At 38.9% G+C, this 22,256-nt stretch overlaps 1 protein-coding gene across 1 annotated transcript in view; it reads right to left on the bottom strand.

Annotated features, from left to right (window-relative positions):
• The window catches only part of LOC126470155 (uncharacterized), a 123,599-nt gene that overhangs the window by 40,971 nt on the left and 60,372 nt on the right, over nucleotides 1-22,256 (bottom strand). Inside the window, exon 8 of the mRNA XM_050097773.1 lies at nucleotides 1,169-1,257. Coding sequence (XP_049953730.1) covers nucleotides 1,169-1,257 — 89 coding nt within the window. The remainder of the gene's footprint in view (nucleotides 1-1,168; nucleotides 1,258-22,256) is intronic.

Raw genomic sequence — 22,256 nt, forward strand, 5'->3', positions numbered from 1 at the left:
ATATCACAGAGCACACTCATGATACTTATCAGTAAGTAACGTATGCAAAGGTAACTTTGCTGGGTGGTGGCTTACTGGACTGTCAAGTAATTTGCTGCACTGTGTCATGTGTATCCATTGTTACAATCTGTGATAGTCAATGGAGGTCCCTATTAACATGGTGTGGTCCATGAAGATTGATTCTGCTAGTAATATTTTTCCATATATCTATGTGTACACACAGTACATTCCGAGATTACGGTATGTTAAAAGACCAAAGCCTAAGTGACATCAGAATTGAATGTCACATATGTCAATCACCCACAGTATGGTTGCAATCAAATGCACTGATATCACGTCTTGCCTATCTAGAGCTTGACTGTGATGCTTGCACTCAGTCAATATGACACTGCACTGTTGCATTTGTGTGACAACAAGAGCATGACCACTTCAACAAAGCTAAATCTAATTCAAATGCTCAAGAGTGTAAATAAATACCATGTAAAATAAATGAGTAGGAACGCACACGAAGAAAAGAACATTTAGGCAAGGAGCAGTATGTGAACAAAACAGTTAGTCTACACCTATAATCCAATTGCAAAAACCAAAAATATAAAGAAAACTAGCAACTTAGCTTTGTGGGTGTGTGTGGCACGCGCGCGCACATGCACACTGCAATTAGGATGAGAAATGTAGTAACAATCTAGTGGAGAGGTTATAATCAACAGAATAATTCCTTTCCGTATAATATTGTGTGTGTGCTGCTTCTGATTTTGTGGGAAGGTATGTCTTGTTCTCCTCTTCTGCTACTGATAAAGGAGACTTCTTTTCACCTACTTTCAGTACTTTTGTCTCCCCACCAGCGACAGTCGTCTGACAAACAAAATATTACAGCACCAAAAGGAAATCGTGCAACCACATTTCATGAAATGATGCTGACTTATGTAGGTTTCAGATATGCTTTAGTATGTTCCAATAACAATCAAACTGTGGCTGAGAAAAATTGAGAAGTAAGGAAAATTACTCTCATGCAACACTATTATTGAGGTGTTACATTTCTCTGGCACCAGAAATGTTTCAAACTGCATTTTATTTGCTTATAATGATATCCTAAAACCAAAATAACTTTTTGTCTGACTCATTCCATGATTGTGCTTGGTAAAATATTAGCTTTTTGAGACTGACTAACCTCACACATGTTATTGTCCCTTTCGCCTTTACAGTTGCTTGGATCCGCATCAGAGCAAGGATGATTGCATCTCCAGAATATGGACACACCTGTATTCAAATAAAGCATGCAATAATATTTTAAAAAAACAATCAATAAATTACTCTACAATGTACAACAGCAATTTACTGCTAAATAAATTTCATACTGAGTAAATGGGAAATAATTTTTCTTTTTTGTATTGAAACTGATATTCCAGAGTGTAGACTGAAATGGTACTGAAATATCACAGTTCCTAACTTAAAAGATTTCTAGTATGCAATCTTTGATTAATATATTGACAAGAATGGAAATCTCTACACCCATAGAAAGACGTCTGCTGAAGAATGAATGAAAGAAGATTATAAGTTAATATTCTCTCAATGAGGAGGCCATAAGAAACATAGCAATATCTTTGATTAGGAAGGTAATGGGACATATTCTTTTCAAAGAAAGTAAGTAGCATTAGCCATAAGTGATTAGAGAAACCATGGAAAATCTTCCTGTGCCAGACAAATTCGAGCCTTAAGCCTTCCAAAGAGGAGTTCACTATACCAATCTACATGTTTTAGGTGCTGTGCTCTTGGCACACTAGCATTATTGGGGGCTGACTCCACATAGGGATCCTTTTTCTACTCCTGAGTCTTGCACAAAAAACTTGTACATGCATTAAATGCTCACTGCTTTTAGACAGTTTTGAAGAGAGTTACACTGTTGGCATGCACAAAGCCAGACAATTGATAAATTGTGTGCAGCTTTATATGAACTGAGCAGCTATCACTGTTTGCAGGCAAAAACACAGTTATGCTGACTGTGCCCGAGTACTTCCACAGAACAAAGATATACAACTCCACTGAATAGTTGTACCCTATTAACACAAATACAGAAGTCTCTTGGACCCTGAAATGTTCCCATCAATGTTGCAATACATTTATACAGTCCTATGCTGTGTTCATCACAATGCAGATTTGGTGAGGTGCACACAAGGATGCATATTGTCTGGAAAATTCTAGCATCTCTGACCACTTAAAAGATACAAGCATCACATCCTGGAACCTTGTACTCCTCAAATAATACACACTGAACTACAAGAAAATTTACGGAGATAATGCCCACACAACCAGGAATGAAATTACCAGATTACAATATTTATTACAGCCTGGTCTCCACACACAAGATCCTCTCCTCTCCATTTTACCCTCATGCTCTCAACAGATTATGGCATATAATGAAACTGCAGGGATGGTGACGCACTGCCATCTCTGACAAAATCAATATGAAGAACTGCCAAAGAAGTAGGTGGTGGTAATACAACACTTCAGCACTAATATGCAAATGCCACAATGAGGCTATAAGAAACTATGGTTTTGGAGCTTGTTAGTTACAGCTGCTAATACCCTCTAAGATTTCTTATGAGCACTGAGACAGCACTGCAACATGTTGCCAGAGGTTCTGCAGTTCCATTTTCTTCCTTTCAAAATTTACAATCAGAAATATTTTTAATAACTCACAATACCACGGACAGAAGAATATCACTGATCCAAAAGAGACTTCTCTGGACAGGAAGTGAAAATATAGCTTTGTGTATTAGAAAGGAAGAATTAATTCACATTAAGGTGAGAACAAACCACTTTAAACAGTTTTAAAGCCAAATAATTTTTTCCCCATGAAGATACAACTACAACAGTGCACTTTTTATTTATCTTCAGACTTTTACAATATTTCCACCTTCACCAGGTGCCTTATGCTTAATTTACAACTATTCTTCCATGAGACCATTAGTAAGCAACACGAAGTCAAGAAATAGTTCTACAGAGAAATATCCAGCTGTGTAATACTTTTCTTTTATGTCCAGGTAAGGAAAATGAAACCATTTTTCATCAGTCATTTGAATAATGCTGACTTCTTCGATACTTCATTTTGGCAAGCATTTGAAAATACACCTTAATTAATTCAGTCACGAAATTATTAGGAATATTATTACAACTGTGAAAAACCAATCTATTTTTATGTAAAGTGAATTTAAGGAATGAGAAAAGGCTTATAGAAGCTATACAGCACACATGGAACCATCATGTAGATGACTGATGAATACTTGTGTAGTGTGCTATTGTGTTTACATTGTTAAGCATAAATATGAAATTTGACAACAGGCGAAACAAGGATTTTGAGTGGGGAGAGTGGCGTGAGAAGAGGGTAAGGGAAAGAGAAACATGATCCAACATTTAATATATTCCTTTCAAGAAAATATCATGGGGCTGCCAAGTTTGACATCACTACTGAAACAGCTTAACGTCTGTATGTGAGGCACAGTTGTACCTACTGGTTCTAGAAAATATTCCTGCATCTTGATTCATCACAAAACAGCTGAACAAGATGCTGTTTATACAGTTTTCGTGAGAAGAATACAAGAGTATGGTGCATATTATGTCACATATTTGACCTTTATTTGTAAAGAACACAGTAATGATATAAAATTACTTGCATTCCTTACTTCGTCATATGAATCAATCAATACATGCTGTTCCCTTGAGGACAGCTACAGACATTTGATTCAAACTCTATAAATACTTGTAGGGTAGATGTGAGCTACGAGATAAATAACAGAAAACAGGAAGAAGAAAACAAGCAATGCAGAGTAAATTTAAGAACAAGACAATTGCGCAACATGTAAGGTGGGTTACCAGCTTCATGGGAGATCATCATGGTAAAAGCTTCCACATAGTGAAGAGCAAAATACATCAGTAACAGCAACACACATATTAATAGGGGACACTATTAAATAAAAAAGTAGAACAGTTTAAAAATCCACATATCTTCTCATTGCAAATTGTTACATTCACAATTGTAAATACATATGATGTCCTGCATTGCTTTAGGATGGGAGTAAGGACCTTGAGGAAAGAAATAGTAGCCCTTTACATATGGTTTTGATTTACATACTGGGAAGCTAGAACAAAAATAATAATGTTTCTCTTTTGTTTAGTAGGTCCAAACTGTCCTTAAAAAAGTTTGCGAGACTGGAGTTTTTACATATTATTTCAGTCTATAACTCTCCTGAAAATTAATTTTCCATTCGGCCACTAAATTTGACTTATCTTTGTCTTGTTATGCTATTGCTGCAATTTCATTTTAGTAATGCACTACATTTCACAGAAACTAGAGCTTCATTAGAAACATTATTATTTTTGTTCTAGCTTTCCAGTATGTAAATTAAAACCATATGTAAAGGGCTGCTATTTCTTTCCGAGACACCATTTACATATTATTCCAGAATGCAAAGTCCAGCAGAATCACATACAACAAAAATTTCAGGAATCAAACATCTCTAACATGAAACCACACCAAATCACAAAAGACTCCAAGCTCAATATGCCAACTAGTACCCACAGTCACTCAAGCTCTACTACCATGTCTCGCAAGGAGAAATTCAATAGAGAAACCGCAAATAGCTTTGTCATTGTGAGTTGTTCATCAGTGAAATAAATATTTGAAATTCCTCCATAAATTTTAGCCCCATTATCTCTTCAGTGTTTGTAGTAGTGATACTTAATAAGTCACTAGCTTCCTCTATGACAGGCTGTTCCAGCTGGTGGGCAGCCAGACAGCTAATAATGTTGCCACACCATAACCTACATGAAAGTTTTGCACCAGCCACACGCATGAGGGCAGGGTTGGACGAGTGGTTCATACACGCACTGAACAGTGTAATAGGGCCGATTGGTGGGTGCTTTATACTAGCTGCACCTGGCTACAAGTGAGCTGAGGGGCACTTGGCAGTGTCCATGCCCTACAGTGTAGTGCTGGAACAGCCTATTCATACACCTAGTGCACTGTACTTCTGCAACTCCCACTAGCTATTTGGCTTTGAGAGCACCATTTAAGCTAGCGAGTAACAACAAATCAATCTCTTGTGTAATCACAAGTATCATTAATGCGTATTTTGAGTGCCAAATCTCTGTAACTGTAATAAATTAGATTGCAGCAAATCTCCCACTGATATTGAGATCCCTGCTACATGACCTGAAAGCATATGAGGTGATTTATTATAATTAACTACCAACAAGACAACAATGTAGTTGAAATTTAATTGCCAACAGGCTTTATCTGCAGAGGGAACAATGTCATCTTTGTATGAACTGTAGAGAGAATTAACTCAAAATGGTCAGTGCAGTGGATAGCTCAAAAGCACTGAGGTGTCTGACTAATTTACTGAGTCAATTCAGGGAATAATTAAAATTTAGGGTTGGGGTTGGGTTGTTTTTGGGGAGGAGACCAGACAGCGAGGTCATCAGTCTCATCGGATTTGGGAAGGATGGGGAAGGAAGCTGGCCATGCCCTCTGAAAGGAACCATTCCGGCATTTACCTGGAGAGATTTAGGGAAATCGCAGAAAACCTAAATCAGGATGGCCGGATGTGGGAATGAACAGTCATTCTCCCAAATTAAAATTTAGGCTATAATAAACAAACACAGTTGACTTGTACATAGAGGTTGTGTAGGCAACACTACGGCATCTCATAGTGGCCAATGGATTGAGATTTGTAAACTAAATTTAAAAGATGAAGTGGAGACAGGTATGAGAGATACTGTAATCCAGACCAGTTATTATATCATCATGCAGTTGAAAATATCCTATTATTTAACACATCAATTAAAAGGAGTCAAATGACAAACCAGAGTACCAGGCTTGATAAGGTAGAAATATGATACTAAAGAGAGCCATCACAAACATTCTCACCACATGGTGAACTACCAAAGTTAGTGACACAAATGAACATCTGAGCATACAAAAATACCATGAATTCTAAAACAGAAATCATCAAAGAGAAATCAATACCTGTGAAGTAAATGATGAAGATAAAACAAGATTTATGCGTATACCTAGACACTCTCTATATAAGCCATTTCAGTCTCATTGTCAAGATATGAAAACGAAATCACTAACTTTATTAATGAATACTGTATTTAACTAACAAGGGGAAAGAAAAGGATGAGAAATCTCTGACACATAACAAATGAAATTGAGGTAAAACTATAAATTATTTATTTAAGGAAGAACTGAGTCAACTATGGGTACAGAAGTTGCTACATTACACATGCACCTCTATTCGCCACACATCACAGGGCATACAAACACTGTCATTGTAGGTTCTAAACATAGTATAAGGTTGCCAGGACTGACGTATCATGCCACATGGTGGAACATGCCAATAACAATGGTGTATCTCACTTGCCACATTTTCATGTGGGGGAATTTTACATGAGACACGGAGGGTATCATGGCACATTTGCTGTTGTCTCTCTACTGCAAAGGGGAACAGGAATCCTCAGATCATGAACATCTGCTCCTTCATCCACAGCAGGTTGTTCCAGCTTGAGCCTCATGCACAGGCAGCTAGGCACCTGTGTGCAGAGGTGGGCAAACCATTCACACGCAGGCTGTCTAGCAGCTGGAACATAAACTATACAATAGTAGGCCTCAGCCGAGAGCACATGGGCAAGGGGTGGGGAAACATCTTGCACATGTGACATAAGAAAAAACTGTTGTGCAATTGGGCTGTCTGTTGGGTAGTCTATACTACTAGCACCCCATGGGGCAACATTGGAATAGCCTGATCTACAGAACTTCACAAGCAACTTGTGTCTTCACCAACACAAAACATCGCATCACCACCTTGGAATTTTATCATTGTGATTTCAGGAAACTCAGTGAATATAAGGATGCTTGTATACTCTTCCTTCCCTTCCCCTTATGGTGACCATACTTAGATCTGGGATAATATTATTTGAGAGGTATACATCTTGGACCCAGTACCCAGGAAGTTGTGGGTAGCAGTGGATCAAGATTTTTGGTACCTTGTAGTGTCCTTGCCAAGACATACTTCCTCAGTCATCAGTACTATTAACCAGGTGCCAGTAATTTTGATGATCAACTACACAAGACACAAAACATTGCATGTATCATATCATAGTATTGTAAATTTCCTGTTAGCTGATTGTTTAGTAACTTTGACTGACATAGGAACAACCCGTATTTGATGCCTGGTACCGTAAAGATTTTTCCTAAAGTGAGGGTACTGGAATAAATGGCACATGGACTGCTGAGAGTAACTGAGGAATAACATAATTAAACAGATGCAGCTCTAGTTTGATAAAGCTGATACTAATGTTTGGGAGTACAGTGGTTAACCATATGTGACTTCATATTGATGTTTAGTTATTGTATCAGCAGAGGATAATACAGCCAACAGTTGATAGTGTGTCACACCATGAAGCCTGACTGCTGAATTCCTACATTACATCACAATATCATTTTTTTGCATTCTAATTTCATTTGCCAATTATGTGTGAGAGGAACAACTGTCAGCACGGAATCTTCCAATGAAACTTTCAATCACTAAATTTGCGAGTTCATTGTCATAAGTCACTTTTGATGGCTGTCCATAGGTACCACTTACGACTGATTCCATTGACTACTAATCAACTGCTAGGCACAGGAAAAAATTTTATTTTATGACCAATTTTGGTGTTACTTGTTGTCAATTTTGGTGTTAGTTGCTTACTTTTGTCTTGTTTCATAGTTTTTCAATGTTATATTGAAAATAAAAATTTGCCTACCAATTATATTTATTGGTGTCACAGATAACATTTATTCAGGTTACTCAAAAACATGAAATAATTTGTTAAACCCGATAAATACAATCAATTAAAGAAAAAATGATTCTGTGACCATACACTGTTGAAACTGTTTCGTAAACAAAGCACTGTCATAACTTGGAAGTTCTCTTCTGGGACATTATACCAGCCTCTTCTGGGACATTATACCAGCAATCAATCAGTGCTAAGCCTGGTGTAAAAACAGCTGCCAGGATCTATATCTGAAGATGGAAGAAAAACTGCCTTCAGTACAATAGTTTGCTAGAAGCCATGACAATGTCTGAAAGCTTACCAATTATTTCTAACTTATGTATGTTTATGTTGGACATGCCAGGTTAGGCAAGAGCGCTAATGCACTGCTGCGCTGCTTCCATGACTCGGGTATGCGCGCCGACCCTGAATCGAATCCACCCAGCAGATTAACGATGTGGGCCGGTGCGCCGGCCAGCCTGGATGTGGTTTTTAGGCGGTTTTCCACAACCCACTAGGTGAATACTGGGCTTGTCCCCACGTCCCGCCTTAGTTACACGACTCGCAGATATTTGAAACACTTTTGCACTATTTTATGGTTTACACTAGATGCAGACAGCTGGGGTACACTGATTCCGTCCTGGGGGGTACGGGTTGAAGACGGGAAGGGCATCTGGCCACCCCTTCAATTAACCCTGCCCAATCCGATCGTAACCATGCCGACCCTGCGAAAACTGCAGGACACAGGCACATGTAAAAGAAGAAAAGATTTACGTGTATGCTGACCACTCAATGCCTCCACTATATACTACACTCACTCCATTGTTTGTATACCATCTGTTTCATTGAATGACACACCCATAACACATTTATGTGAAATTAAATATTCCTACAGGGAATAGCAGTTCCCAATGTAAAAAGCACTGAATATGGGTCTGAAAATATGATTTTTAAATAACAATTTTCTGTTTCATTCATCTTTATTGTGTTCACAAAACAGTTATTTCTGTTCTTATTAAATAAATCCATGTTGTCAACCATAAATCTCACACACAGTAAGATACGTTAATAAGAGCAGTTCACTGAAAACCCAACTCACTGCCCAGCTGCAACAGCAAAATACAAATTGTACATTTCAAATTTTTGTAATAATGACCAATAGCAAGACAATCTGCAATGACTCTTATCATGAAGCAATTTTCTTGCTAGTACTCCAAAAACTTGCAAGCAGCAGCTGATGAATCAGAATAATTAAGAAAAGAAAGGGTGGAAATGGCATACAATTAAAAATAGAGGAATTCAAATACTGGATTGCAGATCATTTCACCCATAAAAATGCACAGGTATGTCAAGTGTGCACCTCGTGTTGCGCTTTCTCCAGTTTACCTTCACAAAAGAGAAAATGAACATAAGATTTTGAAGGAAAAAAAATCAAATTAAGAGAACAGAACAGTGTCAGCCAGTATCCTGTGCTAATGTGCTACAGCACAGAGTACATATCACACTAAAATAACGCCATTTCTCTTTGAATGTGAGCCAGAAATCACACTACAGTTACGCCATTCCTCTTTGAATGTGTGCTGGTATGCAAATAAAACAGATGAAAATGTTTTTCATAGTGGTCTCTCTGCGATAACTAGAAACCACTGTCGAGTGCTGAAATGACAATCAACCGAACTACAAGCGGCTCAGGTCAGCTGTCTGTTCTCAACTGTGCAGGCTCTGATGTGACACATCCCTTCCAGCAATGTCAGTGCTACACTGCTCACAGCAGCAGGTCAATAAGTTTCTTTGAAATTGTGTGTAAAGTACTGTACACACATAGAGCATGAGAGGTTTTTGAGGTGTGGTTGCAGTAACAGCTCTGTGGGCAACTGGTTAGCTGCACTGGCTGGTAATTTGTTGGTCCAGGTTCGATTTCCACTGCTACCAACAACTTTATTTTTCAGTTTTATTTTACCCATTGCAATGTTAGGTAACTGTGTATAAAATTTAAATGTACTTAAACAGTTCAATGTACGTATGTAAAAGTAAGTCATTTTCGTTGAAATTATGCTATTGAAAATTACACATCAAGTGTTTACCATATTAACTTACTTTAGGCTTTCAGAAACAAATCATAATTATTAGGATGTCTGATCATCTTTGTTACACACTACCACACTCATTCTCAATACATAGGAAAACATGCAAATATTATTCATACAGTAACATAGGTTTTCCATGTAATAGGTCTGTGGGGATTAAGATTCACCTCATTCATGTAGTGCTGTCAAAAAGAGATACTTTTTTTTTCAATATCTCTTCTCTGCAAACCACTGTGCAGTACATGGCATAGTGTAGTTTCAATTGTATCAGTTATTAGGCCTTTTTCTTGTTCCACTCATGTGTGAAGCACAGGAAGAATGATTCCTTAAACATCTCTGTTCACTCTGTAATTAGACTAATGTCGTCTTTGTGATCCCTATGAGCGCAGTACACAGGGAGTTGTAGCAAATTTTTAAATCCAGTGCTTAAAGTTGGTTCTTGAAACTTACTTAGTATGCTTTCAGAAGATGGTTTGTGCCATCTTCAAGTGTTTGCCAGTTCACTTCTTTCAGCATCTCTTTGACATTCTCTCAGGGGTGAAACAAACCTGTGACCAGAATGAGATTTTCACTCTGCAGCGAAGTGTGTGCTGATACGAAACTTCCTGGCAGATTAAAACTGTGTGCTGGACCGAGACTCGAACTTGGGACCTTTGCCTTTCGCGGGTAAGTGCTCTACCATCTGAGCTACCCAAGCATGACGCATGCACCATCCTCACAGCTTTGCTTCTGCCAGTACCTCGCCTCCTACCTTCCAAACTTTACAGAAGCACTTGCCCGCAAAAGGCAAAGGTCCTGAGTTCGAGTTTCAGTCCAACACGCAGTTTTAATCTGCCAGGAAGTTTCAAACCTATGACCATTCGTGCTGCCCTTCTTTCTAGAACTTTAATATCCTCTCAGCCTTATTTGGTATGGGTACCACATGCTTCAACAATATTCTAGAATGGGTCACTCAAGTGTTCTGCAAGCAATCTCCTTTGTAGACTGATTGCTATCAATGAACTGAAGCCTATCACTTGCTTTACCTACAACTGAGCCTATGTGATCATTCCATCTCATACCTCCTAAAAACTGGTACATCAAGGTATTTGTATGAGTTGACCAATTCCAACTGTGACTCACTGATATTGCGGTCATAAGATGCCACTTTTTTTTTGTCAAGTGCACAATTTTACATTTCTGAATAGTTAATCCAAGTTGTCAATCTTTGCACCACTCTGAAATCTTACTAAGATATGACAATATTTGTGCAGCTGCTTTTAGATAGTACTTCGTTATAGACAACTGTATTATCTGCAAAAAGTCTGAGGTTACTATTAACATTGTCTGCAAGGTCGTTAATACACAACATTAACAAGAAGGGTCCCAACACAAGTTAGTCACAGGTCTTGTTCTTCACACCTTGTATCTATCAAATGAAAACTGATGTAAAGGAGGAACCTGAACTCTGACAAAATTTCTGATGATTTTTCGGGATGTTTTCTAAGTATTTTGATATAAGGGACCCATGGTATCCAGTGGCTCATTACAAAATAATAATGTAAGTATGATTGATTTTGTTTGTTATCCCAATTACTTTTGTGCCTGTGAAGACACCTTCACAACAGTGAAAAACCTGTAATATGCTACCACTAAAATGTGTAACACAAAGTACAGAGTAATACAGCAACACATAGATGAAACTAATGTGATGTGGTTGCCGTTGTTGCGGAAACAGCTCTGCATAGCATCATCATGCTGTTCCTTCATTGCTTATAAGCCAACTCTTTGTCAGTAAATCTATCAATATTGCTGTGTATTACTGTTATTACACAGCTAACACTGCTGAAAATAAAACCCAAGGCAGCATTGGGTAGTATTTAATGCAAATTTGAGGGCGAAGAGTTAAGTGGGCATAGCTGTTGTCAACAGCAAGTACCATGATTCAATGTACCAAGTTTTCGAACAAGATACTCAGCACATACCGAGTGCATTCCATTGTTATATAGTATCAGTACAATACAGATACTAGGATGAAAGGGGGTCAGAAATCACATTAAATGCAATCACTTTGAAACAAGTCAAAAGAGACCACGAGAACATTATATCAAAATACTCAGAAAATATCGTCGAACAAACTGAAATTTTGTCTAACGTTCAGGTTTGCCCTGTAAATGATAACATATGTTTAAATATGACTGTCCATTCTGGATTCTATGACAGTCTAAGACCTGTTTTGTCACTTACTTTCAAAAAAAAAACCAGCATTCAACAGTAGCACTGCAAACACTGCTGCTCTTTAAATGTTGTTTGACAGCAGAGGTTGAAAAAGACACTGTCTGTCTGACTTTTCAGATTCCTCACAGTTCAGGATTAGTGAGAAGAGAAGCAATGATGCAGTGCATGGATAGTTGTTCTATTTCAATACATGAGGAACATATACGCACAAAAGTTTGAGTAAACTATTGATTTCTTTTTAGCTTATAATCATGATGTTATTCTTCCAGCTTTGTGTTTATTTAGCTGCTTCTCCAAGACAGAGAACTTTCAGTCTCACTGAAAGAAAAATTATTACACAACTGAGGGCTCATCATTGGCATGTATCTTTCTGGTGCTACATGTTAGAGGTATCTTGCTCTTATGTACGAGTATCTTGCCATGCAATTAAACTGTACAGAGCAATCTATACAGCCACTTCAGATCCTTTACATGTGTTACTTTATTATTTTTTTATTTATTTATATCTGCACAGATTCATGGTGGCTGAATCATCAGTGACGTCATCAGTTAAGCTCCAGTTTTGTTTGACCTGATGTAGTCCTCTTCTCTCAAGATTCTACAGTTTAAAGGTTCCACACTTCTCTCATCTATCAGGTGGTGAATTCTTTTTCCTTGCCACACTTATTTGATTTTTCCATTTCAGTTTTTATGTTTCTTATGGTTGCAAACAATGATTTATTTTTTGATCCCTTCCAACTTAAGTTTCATATCTCCTCACTTGATACCTTGTGGTGGTTCAGTTTCAATCATTTTACTGTGGTCTTTCTTTTAGCCTTGCCTTTGCATATATCTGTACATTTTTTATAAACTGAACCAGTTATGGTGTTAGCAGTGTGCAATTTTCTTCATGTCCTCCTCACACTGACTTAAAACCTAATCACTGTAGCAGCATAAAACTTTGAACATAGCTGCTAAGGTTCAGTGACCGTGTCCGAATTATATTGTAACAAATAAGCCCTCGGTCACAAATATTAAGTCAAAATTGACCTGGTTTCGACGCTACTATGAGCGTCGTCTTCAGAATTAGACTAACTGTACTAAAACATTAGGTATATAGTACATTAATAAAATTAAAAAAAAAATTAGAGTCTTGTTGCAACCCTTGTTCACAGTACAAGCAGCCCTTAGCGGCTCGCCATCTCACAAGGGTTCATGACGTCGCCTTTCCGACATAGATCTTTTTTAATATGCGACTCGTAAGTACTGCATCTTTTCGAGTCAGTACAAACTTTAATTTTATTAGTGTACTATGTACCTAATTTTTTAGTACAGTTAGTCTAATTCTGAAGATGACTCTCATAGTAGTGTCGAAACAAGGTCAATTTTGACTTAATATTTGTGACCGAGGGCTTATTTGTTACAATATAACTGTAGCAGCAGTTTTAGAATAAGTTGTATTAGTCTTACGTACAGTTTCTTCAATACATACACATTTTCTTAGAGCTCTCAAAGCAAATCTAAATCCTTCATTTGCCTTCCCTCACTAAGACTTCACATAGTTTTTTTGCTGCTATGTTTTGTTTCAGATTGTTTTGCAAAGTTAGTCTTTGGCACTTTGTGTGAAAGTGCTTCAGAACTTTACTGGTAAAAAAAAAAAAAATAAATAAAAATTATATATGTATACACACACACACACACACACACACACTACTCAGTTCTTTCTTGTTTACACACAAAGCGTCACGTAGATTGAGGAGGGCTGTCACTGATTACCAAAAGTTCGATTAATGTATTAAGCCATTCTAATTTTTTCTTATAATCATCCAGCAATGTTACTATCAAGCATCCTGGGTGAGGAGCCATGGTGACACTTGAAAAAGGCGCCAATATATTTTAAAAAGGTTACAAATTACTTCAATAAACTGATACAGCACTAATAAATTGTTTTCATTTTTGATAATATCCTACCAAAAAGGCTGCTCAAGACTAAAATAAATTTCTTTATTCCCACAGGAGGTATGCCATTTTTACCCTTCATACACATTTATTAACATATGTTGGTAGATTGGTAAATCAGTACTGACAATCCCAATTCCCAAACAAAATCTACATCATATTTTTACAACTAATGGCAATCTACCCTTCAATGCTGCAAAAGATAAACAAAATATTTTTGGGTTACTGTTTCTTAGGAATCTTAGCAAAAATGAAGTAATCCTACTAGATTTTCTTGCCTCGAGATTTCTCTGAATGATTTCCAAATCTCTTTGTTTCACTCTTTCTTCTATTTTCATTATTTGTGCATCTTGGGCCAATTTTGCTGCCTTTAAATCATTCTTTCAAGTGCTTTCTTCAGTTTTGCTAAAGACTGAGATGTAAGTTCTTCTTGAGCCTCCTTAGATAGGTGACACTTTTTTCTTTCTGAATAGCTCTCATGGTAAATGATTTTTTTCATGTTATTCATCTTTTTAATCTCCCCTTCAAGATGTTTTTAGTTTTGTTCCTCTCTTTCCTTTTCTTCTAATTCAAGTTTTCTTTTCCTTTCCCATTCTTTCTTATGTACTTTCTGTCCGTACCTGATAAGCTGTGAGTCGATGGGCACAGAAAATAAAGGGAATATTGTCACACAACATCCCTCACAGTTATAAAGCTGTTTAAAAACCTTTAAGTCATTGCTGTCTCGCCTTTTCGTAGTGTGTGGAATAATGTAGGAGAAGCCTTACAAGTGTGAAACATTTGGCTATTTCAACTATACGGATGAGGAGTCACTTTTTGAGATGTGCTGCTGCCAGTAATGGTTATCTATAGCTAGGTCATCTTTTCAGTCTGTAGAACCTTCCACTTATATAATAAGTAATCTTGTCAGACATCGAACAGCACCAGTTTTGCATCCTTTACCATGTCACTGCAGGTTCTGGTCTTTATCTTTCTTTGGGGTCTAAAAGCCTACAAAACTTTTCAGTGGTGAACTTCATAAGCATGTCTTTTTCATCACATGTTTATGAGCTGTGATGATGTGTTTTGGGTAATTCTTTAGAAACCACAACTTGTCATGTTGTGCTAGTTTACTAAGCTCCTTGGTTACTTGCCTGCTAACAACTACTTGCTCAAGAGGAGACAAATTATTTAGTGTAAAGAGTTCATTATGAAGAACTTTGAAAATACTGTCAATTTTTCTCAAAGTAGAAACCTTCAAAATACAAGCCAAAAAGGTACGAAGTACGTCTTCTATTTCTGTATGAATCTTAATAATAAAAGATGTTTGGTTTTGAAAATGTGTGTACTTACTGAATAGCTCTGCAGTTGAAATTATGAAATGAAGTTCTACTTTCACTGAAGCTTTTTTAAGCATTTACAATGGTATTTTAGGATTTGAACTGAAGAGTAGCACAATTCTTTTTTTTTTATGTATGTGCTTACAAAAGTAATACTGAATACCATCCCACTGTTCCAAAATTCTGTTGGCTGAAGGTCCTCAAGTAAGCCATCTTGTTGCTGTATGACTCAAAAACTTGTGATGTGGACTGCTAAGACAGAATTCCTTCAAATTCTTTCCAGTGAACAAGCCAAACACCAAAATAACATTAAATATTGACCATAAAATTGACTGCTTCTTTACTTAAACTCTCTAAAGCCTTTACATAGGCATTATGCAGTGTATGAACGTTGCAAGTTCCAATCTCTATAAGCTGTCTGCCTCAGGTCTCTAGGACATCACTAACCAAAATCCTGAACACTTACTGACATTAGGTCCAGCTGATCACAGTATTAAGCATTTATTTAGGGACATGATGGCCTCAGACAATGCTTTACATAATTTCTGACGTAATACTTCACAATCTACTTTGCTGAAAAAGACAATTCATAGGTGACATGTTGATTTGGAACACTTACACAGTGACCAAAATGTAATGATTGATTGTAATTCTTTTTTATCTTTAACATTGATAGTTTCATTGAAATTCTGTGAAATTTGACAATTATGCTGCTTATAACATGTGTTTCTGGAAATATGGTGCCAGTCCATTACTTTTTGGACATCTCACTTTCTTGGTCAAAGGTGAAAAATGTTCAGGAACACCGTCACAGAACGTCATCTTAAAAACACTACGGATATCATCTGATGAACCCACAGAGTAATTGTAAATCACCAGTTTCATTGTTTGAATCTATTCTGGGTACTTAACATCTGATCCAGTTGTTTCTTGGCCCCAGTTTGTCGGTGGGCATTCATGCAGACAGACAGCTTGTTGGTTGTCATACCAATGTAGAATTCTGCACAGTGGTTGCAAATTAGCTTGTAGATCAGATGACTAGTTTCACAGGTAGCCCTGCCTTTGATGGGATACGTGATGTTTGTGACCGGACTGGAGAAGGTGGTAGTGGGAGGATGTATGGCACAGGTCTTGCATCTAGGTCTATTACAGGGAAATGAGCCATGAGGCAAGGGGTTGGGAGCAGGGGTTGTGTAGGGATGGACGAGGATATTGTGTAGGTTCGGTGGGTGCTGGAATATCACTGGGGGAGGAATGGGAAGTATAGTGGGCAGGACATTTCTCATTTCAGAGCACGATGATAGGTGGTAAAATCCTGTCAGAGAATATAATTCAGTTGCTCCAATCCTGGGTGGTACTGACTCACGAGGGGACTACTCCTCTGTGGCCGGACAGTGGGACTCTGGGAGGTGTTGGGTGACTGGAATGATAAGGCATGGGAGATCTGTTTTTGTACAAAGTTGGGAGGGTAATCACGATCTGTAAAGGCCTCAGTGAGACTCTCGGTATATTTCGAGAGGGACCACTCATCATTACCGATGTGACGGCCATGGGTGGCTAGGCTGTACGGAGGGGACTTCTCGGTATGGAATGGGTGGCAGCTGTCGAACTGGAGGTATTGCTGGTGGTTGGTAAGTTTGATATGTACAGAGGTCCTGATATAGGCATATTTGAGGTGGTCAATATCGAGGAAGGTGGCTTGACGGGCTGAGTAGGAGCAGGTGAAGCGAATGGGGGACAAAGTGTTGAGGTTCTGGAGCAATCTGTATAGGGGGATGGGCTTCTGGGTGTGCTCACAGTCATACACCAGATTTGCTTGTAGGTAATGCCTTTAAAGGAGAAGTAATTGTGGGTGAGGATACAATCGGTCACGGCGACTAGGAAGGGGGTGGTTGTTTTGGAATCTGTCAGACATTAGGAAAGGTAGTGTTCAATAGCAGTAAGGCTATGGGCATTAGGGATGTTAGTGTAAAGGGAGGTGGCATCAATAGTGACAGCAGGGCACCATGTGGTAAAGGAAAAGAAACTGGAGAGTCGGTGGAAGCCTCTTTCATATGGGAGGGTAGGTTGCAGGTAATATGCCGAAAGTGTTCGTCTATGAGAGCAGAGATTCTCTCAGTGGGGCACATTAACTGAGCACGATCGGGTGTCCTAGGTGGTTGGGTTTATGGATTTTAGTAAGAAGGTAGAAGTGTGAGGAGTGGTAGGGGTGAGAAGATAGATGCATTCTGGAGAGAGGCTCTGGGATGGGTCTAATGATTTGATGAGAGACTGGAGAGCCTGCTGGTTTTCTGGAGTCCTTTGCCAGGTAATCACTGCAGTTCAAAAGCTTTGTCAGCAGGTAGGATAATAAGTTTGGGATACATTTTTAGGTGGTGGATTCCAAATCTTTCAGCAGATGTAAGGTTAGTTTGCATGTTGGGGATTTGGTGAATGATGGTAAGGCAAGGTTTATGGTTAAGAAATTCTGGAAAGTTAACAGTGGGTGATTTGAGGGCAGTTTGGGTGGATCATGGTTGGATGGAGGAGTGAACCAAGCCAGGCAGGGTTCGACATTGGTTTTCGGTCGAGTCTGATTAGTATGTTTGACGGCGAAAAAGTGTTTCCACTGTAGGGACTAGGAGAAGGAGAGAAAGTCTTTAACAAGTCCTAAATGATTGAATTTGGGGGTGGGGCAAAAGGTGAGGCCTTTTGAAAGGACTGATACTTCTGCAAGGCCAAGGCTTTTGGAGGCCTTGTTGGCCAAAAGCTAACTTCCTGACAGTCTTTTTGTTGTGCCTTTCTGTGACTCAACATTTCTGCAATATGGCGAGAAGCAACTATCCTTTTCATTATATTGCTACATTCTATCCTGGATTTTCCACTTTTCAGTATAATACCATACTTTATTCACTTTGTATTCATTTAACTTCTATGTATTCCACTGTGCAGCACTAAATACAAAGCTGACAAGGCAATTATTGCTACTATTTAATTCTCTGGCACTTTACAGCTGAAGTATAAGTATTTTGTTAACAGTCAGTGGCCAATCCAAGCAGTCTTGTACCTATTATCCGATGTTATATATACAATGTGAAGAAGGAACTTCCAGTCTCGAAACACATTATACAGAAACTTCCTGGCAGATTAAAACTGTGTGCCCGACCGAGACTCGAACTCGGGACCTTTGCCTTTCGCGAGCAAGTGCTCTACCAACTGAGCTACCGAAGCATGACTCACGCCCGGTACTCACAGCTTTACTTCTGCCAGTACCTCGTCTCCTACCTTCCAAACTTTCGAGTCTCGGTCGGGCACACAGTTTTAATCTGCCTGGAAGTTTCATATCAGCACACACTCCGCTGCAGAGTGAAAATCTCATTCTGGAAACATTATACAGAGAAATATATTTTGTAATTGTGACTCAACTGCTGAGTAGTTGCAATAATATGGGTAATATACTTACACTGAATCATCTCAGCCACGCTACTATGGATGACTTGGGTCTCAGTTGAATAAATTTCTGCTTTGGCTAAAAGTGGAAAGGTAAAGAGACACGTACAGCACAAAAGAGTACAGGCCAACCTTGTCTGTTGGCTAGCAGAGACAGCAGACTGTTGAAGAGGGTCGTAATGTGTAATAGACCATCACACAGGAATTCCAAATTGCATCAGGATCCATTGCATTTTACTATGACAGGTGGGAGGCGAGACAACTTGGATTTCACGGTCAAGCTGCTGCTCATAAACCACACATCACGTCGGTAAATGCCAAACGATGCCTCTCTTGGAGTAAGGGGCATAAACACTGGACGATTGAACAGTGGAAAAACATTGTGTGGAGTGAAGAATCATGGTACACAATGTGTATATCCGATGGCAGGATGTGAGTATGGTGAATGCCCGGTGAATATCATCTGCCAGCGTATGTAGAGCCAACAGTAAAATTCGGAGACGATGGTGTTACGGTGTGGTCATGTTTCTCATGGAGGGGGCTTGCACCCCTTGTTTTGCATGGCAAAGGCCTACATTGATATTTTAAGCACCTTCTTGCCGCCCACTGTTTAAGAGCAATTCGGGGGTGGTGATTGCACCTTTCAACACGATCGAGCACCTGTGGCGAAGTGGTTACACGACAATAACATCCGTGTAATGGTCTGCCTGCACAGGTTCCTGACCTGAATACTACAGAACACCTTTGGGATGTTTTGGAACGCCGACTTCTTGGCAGGCCACACCAACCAACATCGATACCTCTCCTCAGTGCAGCACTCCATGGAGAATGGGCTGCCATTTCCCAAGAAACACTCCAGCACCTGATTGAACATACACCAGCAAGAGTGGAAGCTGTCGTCAAGGCTAAGGGTGGGCCAACACCATACTGAATTCCAGTATTACCGATGGAGGGTGCCACGAACTTTTAAGTCATTTTCAGCCAGGTGTCTGGATACTTTTGATCACATAGTGTAAATCTATAATGGTATTCTTCATGGAAACAGTGTCTACTGCTCGCCATCCTGAAGAGCTCTGATAAAAATCCATGACACCTGACTTCATTTCTTTCATTAACTTTAATTGCTCTAATAACCACTTTATCTTTGAAGGTTGAACTTTTGAAGAGATCAAAGGTAAAGCCGTTTCAACTAGATTTGTTCCCTCTTACTCAAACAGCATTCTTTAAATCCCAGAAGAGCCACCCCAAATACAGTTTAAGTTTATGGATGACAGCAGGCCTTGTGGAAAGCCCGAACTTCACTTTCTGGAATGGCTCAGTCATTAAATGTACATGGTCTTTTACCAGTTTCCACATTACTTTACTTGGTAGTGACACCTATACTTTAAGGGCAGCGCCACAAAACTGCAAAAAGGTGGGAATTTAAGGAGATGGGACCTGGATAAACTGAAAGAACCAGAGGTTGTAGAGAGCTTCAGGGAGAGCATTAGGAAACGATTGACAAGAATGGGTGAAAGAAATACAGTAGAAGAAGAATGGGTAGCTTTGAGAGATGAAATAGTGAAGGTAGCAGAGAATCAAGTAGGTAAAAAGACGAGAGCTAATAGAAATCCTTGGGTAACAGAAGAGATATTGAATTTAATTGATGAAAGGAGAAAATACAAAAATGCAGTAAATGAAGCAGGCAAAAAGGAATGCAAACATCTCAAAAATGAGATCGACAGGAAGTGCAAAATGGCTAAGCAGGGATGGCTAGAGGACAAATGTAAGGACGTAGAGGCACATATCACTAAGGATAAGATAGATACTGCCTACAGGAAAATTAAAGAGACCTTTGGAGAAAAGAGGACGACTTGCATGAGTATCAAGAGCACAGATGGAAAACCAGTACTAAGGAAAGAAGGGAAAGCAGAAAGGTGGAAGTAGTATATAGAGGGTCTATACAAGGGTGATGTTCTTGAGGACAATATTATAGAAATGGAAGAGAATGTAGATGAAGATGAAATGAGTGAGATGATACTGCGTGAAGAGTTTGACAGAGCACTGAAAGATGTAAGTCGAAACAAGGCCCCGGGAGTAGACAACACCCCATTAGAACTAATGACTGCCTTGGGAGAGCCAGGCCTAACAGAACTCTACCATTTAGTGAGCAAGATGTATGACACAGACGAAATACCCTCAGACTTCAAGAAGAATATAATAATTCCAATCCCAATGTAAGCAGATGTTGACAGATGTGAAAATTACCGAACTATCAGTATAATAAGCCACGGCTGCAAAATACTAACACAAATTCTTTACAGACAAATGGAAAAACTGGTAGAAGCAGACCTTGGGGAAGATCAGTTTGGGTTCCGCAGAGATGTTGGAACAAGTGAGGCAATACTGACCCTACGACTTATCTTAGAAAATAGATTAAGGAAAGGCAAACCTACGTTTCAAGCATTTGTAGACTTAGAGAAAGCTTTTGACAATGTTGACTGGAATACTCTCTTTCAAATTCTGAAGGTGGCAGGGGTAAAATACAGGGAGCGAAAGGCTATTTACAATTTGTACAGAAACCAGATGGCAGTTATAAGAGTCGAGGGCATGAAAGGGAAGCAGTGGTTGGGAAGCGAGTGAGACAGGGTTGTAGCTTACCCCGATATTATTCAATCTGTATATTGAGCAAGCAGTAAAGGAAACAAAAGAAAAATACAGAGGAGGTATTAAAATCCATGGAGAAGAAATAAAAACTTTGAGGTTTGCCAATTATATTGTAATTCTGTCAGACAGAGCAAAGGACCTGGAAGAGCAGTTGAACGGAATGGACAGTGTCTTGAAAGGACGATATAAGATGAACATCAACAAAAGCAAAATGAGGATAATGGAATGTAGTCGAATTAAATCGGGTGATGCTGCCGGAATCAGATTAGGAAATGAGACACTTAAAGTAGTAAAGGAGTTTTGGTATTTGGGGAGCAAAATAACTGATGATGGTCGAAGTAGCGAGGATAAAAATGTAGACTGGCAATGGCAAGGAAAGAGTTTCTGAAGAAGAGAAATTTGTTAACATCGAGTATAGATTTAAGTGTCAGGAACTCGTTTCTGAAAGTATTTGTATGGAGTGTAGCGATGTATGGAAGTGAAACGTGGATGATAAATAGTTTAGACAAGAAGAGAATAGAAGCTTTTGAAATCTGGTGCTACAGAAGAATTCTGAAGATTAGATGGGTAGATCACATAACTAATGAGGAGGTATTGAATAGAATTGGAAAGAAGAGAAATTTGTGGCACAACTTGACTAGAAGAAGGGATTGGTTGGTACGGCATATTCTGAGGCATCAAGGGATCACCAATTTAGTATTGGAGGGCAGCGTGGAGGGTAAAAATCGTAGAGGGAGACCAAGGGATGAGTACACTAATGTGTGTGTGTGTGTGTGTGTGTGTGTGTGTGTGTGTGTGTGTGTGT

This window comes from Schistocerca serialis, chromosome 3 (assembly GCF_023864345.2).
Source record: "Schistocerca serialis cubense isolate TAMUIC-IGC-003099 chromosome 3, iqSchSeri2.2, whole genome shotgun sequence".
In the NCBI taxonomy this organism is placed as follows: domain Eukaryota; kingdom Metazoa; phylum Arthropoda; class Insecta; order Orthoptera; family Acrididae; genus Schistocerca; species Schistocerca serialis.